A 6,558-nucleotide genomic window follows, 5' to 3' on the forward strand; every position below is an offset into this window, starting at 1 on the left:
TGATAGAATTTAAAAATAAATTCATGAGGATTTAAATTTAAAGTAGATAATATCATATCATTATGGAGATATATCAATTCTTTTGGTCTCAACAAACAGTATTAAAGTCATGATCTAAGCCGGATGTCATGTGAGGTGACCTTACACGAAGTTGATAGGAGACCAAGAGCAGGTCAAACGTGATAGACTTTTAAACCGACTCTAAAATATACAGAGGTTTAAAAAGATGAAAATTATTTATATTAGTATTAGACTTTTAGACCGACTCTATAAAAAAAAATCTATGAAAGTTTAAATCTAAAATAAATAATATCATAAATGCTGCATATATATAAGAGAATACTTATTATTAATCCAAGCATCTTATTATTAATAATTCGATCGATAATGTAAACATGCCAGCTCATAATTAAGAAATTGAGATGGCATCCACAACAACACACTCTTATTAATTAATGCACGATATAAGCATCGTAGTCGGCGACTACGCATGTAAACATGCTAGTTCATAATTAAGAAACTGGGATCGCAACCACAGCAACACACTCTTATTAATTAATGCACGACATAAGCATCATACTCGGCGATAACGTGTCCTGCCAAATCACCATATTGCAATGTATTGATGGTGTAGCCCCTCGCCATTCGAAAATTTCCGGTGCCGCCGATGATGCTGCGCTCGATGGGTCCCCCGAACGTCGCCCGGCCCGCCGCCGTGAGCGAGCTACCGTTATACTCTCCGTCTGTGAAGACGAAGTCGATCAGTACGGACCAAGCCCTCTGGCCAAGCGACACCTCGGGAGCCATGCCTTGGGCCCTCCCAATGAGCTTCGAGTTGGCGCTCGAGCCTTCTCGTAGTTCATAGTCGAAGATCCAGATCCTGCCGAAGCCGCCGGGGTTGTTGTTGGTGGAGTTGACGACGGTTATAGAGGTGGCGTTGGGGCTGATATAGTTCTCGTGGAGAAAGAAATGGAGGTGAGTGGTGATGGAGTCTCTAGCCTGAGAGGTAGCGATGAAGAAAAGGAGAAAGAGTAGCAAAGGCTTGAATGAACATGAATAAGCCATATCTATTTCTGAATAATATAGCAGACGATAGATAGCATATATATATATATATATATATATATATATATAAAATATACTGATATCCCGTGTCCGTACAGTGCGTGACTGTACGCGCGCAGAGGATATCAGGTTTTAGTTTTTTTTTTTTAATTTTGAATTACAATAAATAATTAAATTATTTTTTAAAAAAATTTTATTTTTAGGGTTCAGGTTTTGGGTTATAGTATCAAAGCTATTTTTTTTTAGATTTTATCTATAGGGTTTATGCTTTGGGTTATAGTATCAAAGCTATTTAGGGTTCAGGCTTTCAGTTATATTATCAAAATTATTTTTTTTTAGATTTTATCTCTAGGGTCTAGGCTTTGGGTTATAGTATAATCAATAATAGATGATTGATATTGGAGGAGTATTTTGAGGTAAAATACAAAAAAAAAATAGTTTTGAACATTAGTTGTTAGTACGCGCGCAGCGAAAAACAAAATACAAACTAACAAGAAGAAAACTTAACCCTATAAATAATAAGGAAAGACAATAAACCAAAAACAAACCGTAACATAAGGCGTTTACGTGGTTCATAGATTAGGACTCCTACTTCACGGCTGTCCGTAAGGTGGACGATCTCAATCCGTCGGTGGATGACTTCCTGGAAACCTCCGGCTAGCTCAAACCTCCTTCTCGGTGGAGAAACCTCACCACAACCTTGATCCAAACACTCTTAGATCACAAGAAGAGCTTGGAGGCTTTGGAAGACTACTAATAGGGGTTCACCACCTCTATTTCGTCAACTATGCCCAAGCACCCCGAGCTCTATTAAATAGAATTCGAGAGGAAAACACTAAGTTATTTTTCCACTACCAGTCGACTGGTGTATGCACCAGTCGACTAGTCCTTTAAGTGAAGTCGACCGTTACCCAACGGTCGGCAACCAGTCGATTGCTACAGTGTACCAGTCGACTGCTACAGTGTTCCAGTCGACTGCTACAGTAACCGGTCGGCTGCTATAGTACTGCTACAGTGTCACAACCGTACCACTACATTGCTGCTACAGTACTACTACTGTACTGCTACAGTGCGTCAGCATTGCCCCCTAGAAATAAAATCTTAAAAAAATATTTTAATTAATTTTTTAATTATTTTTTTTTTAAAAAAATTAAAAAATAAAATAAATAAATTTAAAAATGTATTCTTTTTTTTAGATTTTAAAATTTTAAAAAATTAATATTTCCTTATATAAATCCCTAATATATTAATATATCCCCTAAACATATTACAATTCTCCGTAAATATTTAAATTTATTTATTTTTAATTTTTCTTTTTCGGCAATTTACCAAAAGACGTACTTAGGTTTTTGAATTTACTAAAAGAAGCATACTACTTTAACATTTACCAAATGACACACCTTTTTAAGTGGTCTTCCTATTCTACCCTCTTGACAAATTTAATTGATTTCCTTTTTCTTTTCTTTGTCATTTCTCTCTCTTCTCTTTCCTATTATGCATACAACGTATCTTCTCTTTCCTTCTTCTTTATTATCTTCTCTTTGTTTCTTTTTCAATTTTTTTCTCAAACATGTTATAAGAGATCAAACCCACGTTGGGCCTAATATCTCTTCATATCAGGCCCAATGTGGGCCTAATATGGAGAGATATCAGGCCTAACAACAGGGAAAACACAAAAAAAAAAAAAAAAAAGAGAGATTTAGTTTTTTCAAAACCTCTGATCCACCACTAGGAATGTCGAAAATAATAATGAAAAACATATTTTAACTCCTTGCAATATTAGAAATCTATAGAAACTGAAATGGGTGCAATCGGAGCTCTCTAGGTCCATCAATGGGTTTTGACCGAAACCCATTGGTGGACCTAGAGAGCTCTGATTACACTCATTTCAGTTCCTGTGGATTTCTAAAATTGCAAGGAGTCCAAATATGCTCTTTATTATTATTTTTGGCATTCCTAGTGGTGGACTAGAGGGTTTGAAAAACCTAAATCTTTATTTATTTATTTATTTTTATTATTTTTGTTATTAGACCTGATATCTCCAATATTAGACCCACGTTGGGTCTGATATGGGGAGATATCATGCCCACATTGGGCCTGATATGAAGAGATATCAAGCCCAACGTGGGCCTGATATCTCTTCATATCAGGCCTAATAAAAAAAAGAAAAAAAAGAACGGCAGATTTAGGGTTTTCAAAACCTTTGGTCCACCACTAGGAATGCTAAAAATAATAATGGAGAGCATATTTGGACTCCTTACAATTTTAGGAATCCACAGGAACTGAAATGGGTGCAATCGGAGCTCTCTAGGTCCATCAGTGAGTTTCAGTCAAAATCCACCGATCGACTTAGAGATCTCAGATTGCAATCATTTCAGATCCTGTAAATTTCTAAAATTGTAAGGAGTTCAAATATGCTCTTCCTTGTTCTTTTCGGCATTTCTAGTAGTGGACCAGAGGTGTTGAAATATCTAAATCTCTCTTTTTTTTTCTTTTTTATTTTTTTTCTCTGTTGTTAGGTCTGATATCTCTCCATATTAGACCCACATTGGGTCTGATATGGAGAGATATTAGGTCCAACGTGAGGTTGATCTCTTATAACATGTTTGAGAAAAAAATTGAAAAAAAAAATAAAGAGAAGATAAAAAGGAAGATACGTTGCATGCATAGTAGGAAAGAGAAGAGAGAGAAATGACAAAGAAAAGAAAAAGTAAATCAATTAAATTTATCAGGAGGGTAGAATAGGAAATGTGGGTCTGATATAGAGAGATATTAGGCCCAACGTGAGGTTGATCTCTTATAACATGTTTGAGAAAAAAATTGAAAAAAAAAAAGAAAAACAAATAGAAGATAAAAAGGAAGATACATTACATGCATAGTAGAAAAGAGAAGAGAGAGAAATGACAAAGAAAAGAAAAATCAAATCAATTAAATTTATCAGAAGGGTAGAATAGGAATACTTCTATAAAATGATGCACCATTTGGTAAATGCTAAAGTAGTATGCTTCTTTTGGTAAATTCAAAAATCTAAATATGTCTGTAAATTCAAAAATCTAAGTATGTCTTTTAGTAAATTATCATTTTTTTTATTAAATACTATAATTCAATTGTGAAGTCTGAACTAAAATCTTAAAAACTATAGTTTAAAAATTATAACTTAATTAGGAAACATAAATACTAGACATAATTTTTTTTTAAAAAATAATTTAATTATTTTTAATTCAAAATTTAAAAAATAATATATATATATATATAATTTAATAGACGTAAATAATTGTTGGAATGTACTTTTCAGTGTTTCAATTTTAATATTTGACATGATTGATAGTTGGATTGTACTTTTCAATAATACTGTATTAAATTTAATCAATCCAACATTCAGTTAGATGTACAATTTAATAGACGAAAATGATGGTTGAAATGTCCTTTTCAATTATTGCTTCAAATTTAATATTTGACGTGATTGATTGTTGGAATGTACCTTTTTTTTAATAATTATTACATCCAATTTAATCATCAAATTTAATCTTTCCAATGCATTCATTCAGTTATATATAGAGATTTAATTTATTAAATTATATTTTATGCATGACCTGAGCGAAATTTAATATGGATTATTTAATATGATAAAAATTTATTTTTTTTAATCTTTCTTTTATCTGTATGTAATAATTTTTTTCTCTTTCTTTTTGAATTAAAATTAAATTATATCTTTTCTCTTTTATTATTACATGCAAAAATTATTGTGATAATGATAATACATCGTTGTAACAGTTAGTATGCAGTAGCTGCTACAACGGTACAAAGGCTATTACAACGGTGCAGAAGCTGCTACGAAGGTACAGAAGTTGCTACCACAGTATAGTAGCTTCTACAACGGTGCAGAAGTTGCTATAACGGTACAGAAACTGCTACAACAGTGTAGAAGTTGCTACAACGGTATTGTAGCCGCTTTAACGGTACAGTAGCTGCTACAATGGTGTAGTAACTGCTTCAATATAATAGCTACACAATAACACTGTTATACATTATAGCAGTTATTATACAAAGACTATTACAACGTATAGCAACTATTATATAATAATTACTACAACATTAGCAACTACTTCACCTTTAAAAGTTAATAGCACAGTATTTTTTCCTTTTCGCAACAACTCAGACGAGACTCCATCACCACATTTCAATTTTATATATATATACACACGCATCCGTGCGATTTGATGCGACGCGCGTTAAAATTTTAGTAGCTTCAATCACTGGATCGATCCACCTCACCGATTCGTACAGATGCATACCGCAGGATATCTTCTCTATATATATTGATACGGTACAGGATAGAGGGGTCGGATAGTTGACGTGGTCGGAAGTCAAGCCCACGTGGCGGTCAGAAGTCAAGCCCACAGGCCGGTCAGAAGTCAAACCCACGTGGAGGTTAGAAGTCAAGCCTACGTGGCGGTCAAAGGTCCAGCCTACGTGGTGATCAAAAGTCAAGATTACATAGCAGTCAGGGGTCAGACCTACATGACAAGTAGGAACTCAGAAGGTAGGACGTACAGTTCAGGATATGCGGACTTAGGCTTACAAGTTAGGACTTACAGGATAAGATATGCAGAACAGGATATGCAGACAAGATAGGCGAACTGTGGCTTACAGGTCAGGACTTACAGGATAAGACATGCAGAACATGATATGCGGATCAGGACGTGTAGTTCAGGATAGGCGGACTGAGGCTTACAGGTCAGGACTTACATGATAAGATATGCAGAACAGGATATGCGGATAAGATAAGCGAACTGATGCTTACTGGTCAGGACTTACATGATAAGACATGCAGAATAGGATATGTGGACCAGGACATATAGTTCAAGACTTATAAGATAAAATACGGAGCAGGGCCGTGCATACAGGCCAAGACTTAAGGAACGACAAGCGAGAGTCTCGATTAGAAGGGCGGTAAGCGCAGGTCTGGATTTACCGAATGACAAATGCAGGGTTGGACATATAGATATGGATTTACGGGGAGACAAACACAGGCTAGGGAACGCAGGTATGTGCCCACAGGTCAAGGTTTGCAGGTACGGGGACCTAGTTCAAGGTTAACGGACCTGGGTGGGCATGCACTATACGACAATCAAGTCAGGGAATCGTAACCACCTATCAGAGAATAATCATCGCATGTCAGGGAATATGCTAACGGTCTAGGGCTCATGGCCCACTGATCCCTCCTCCAACCCATAGGAAGATGCCACGTGTCATTCACCATCAGGTAAATCCTGACACCCAACATTCCCTAACACTTGTCAGACTTCAGAAGTACTCACTGCCATATAAAAAGGGAGGCTTTCTCCCTTACGCAGGTACACTCACTCATCCTTTCACATTCATCCTTTACCTTTCGTCCTTTGGTTTCACTATACTTCTGGGGAAAAAGTACCTGACTTGAGCATCGGATGACCTACCCCGGGGACTTTTTCCTTGGTTCTTGGCCTCTAA

At 35.8% G+C, this 6,558-nt stretch overlaps 1 protein-coding gene across 1 annotated transcript; it reads right to left on the minus strand.

Moving 5' to 3' along the window:
- Nucleotides 1–423: 423 nt before the first annotated feature.
- Nucleotides 424–1,094, minus strand: LOC122040335 (pterocarpan synthase 1-like). The gene has a single exon (XM_042599659.1). It carries the CDS (start codon nt 1,063–1,065, stop codon nt 556–558), a length of 510 nt encoding a protein of 169 aa, XP_042455593.1. The 5' UTR covers nt 1,066–1,094; the 3' UTR covers nt 424–555.
- Nucleotides 1,095–6,558: the final 5,464 nt, after the last annotated feature.

This window comes from Zingiber officinale, chromosome 2A (genome assembly GCF_018446385.1).
Source record: "Zingiber officinale cultivar Zhangliang chromosome 2A, Zo_v1.1, whole genome shotgun sequence".
In the NCBI taxonomy this organism is placed as follows: domain Eukaryota; kingdom Viridiplantae; phylum Streptophyta; class Magnoliopsida; order Zingiberales; family Zingiberaceae; genus Zingiber; species Zingiber officinale.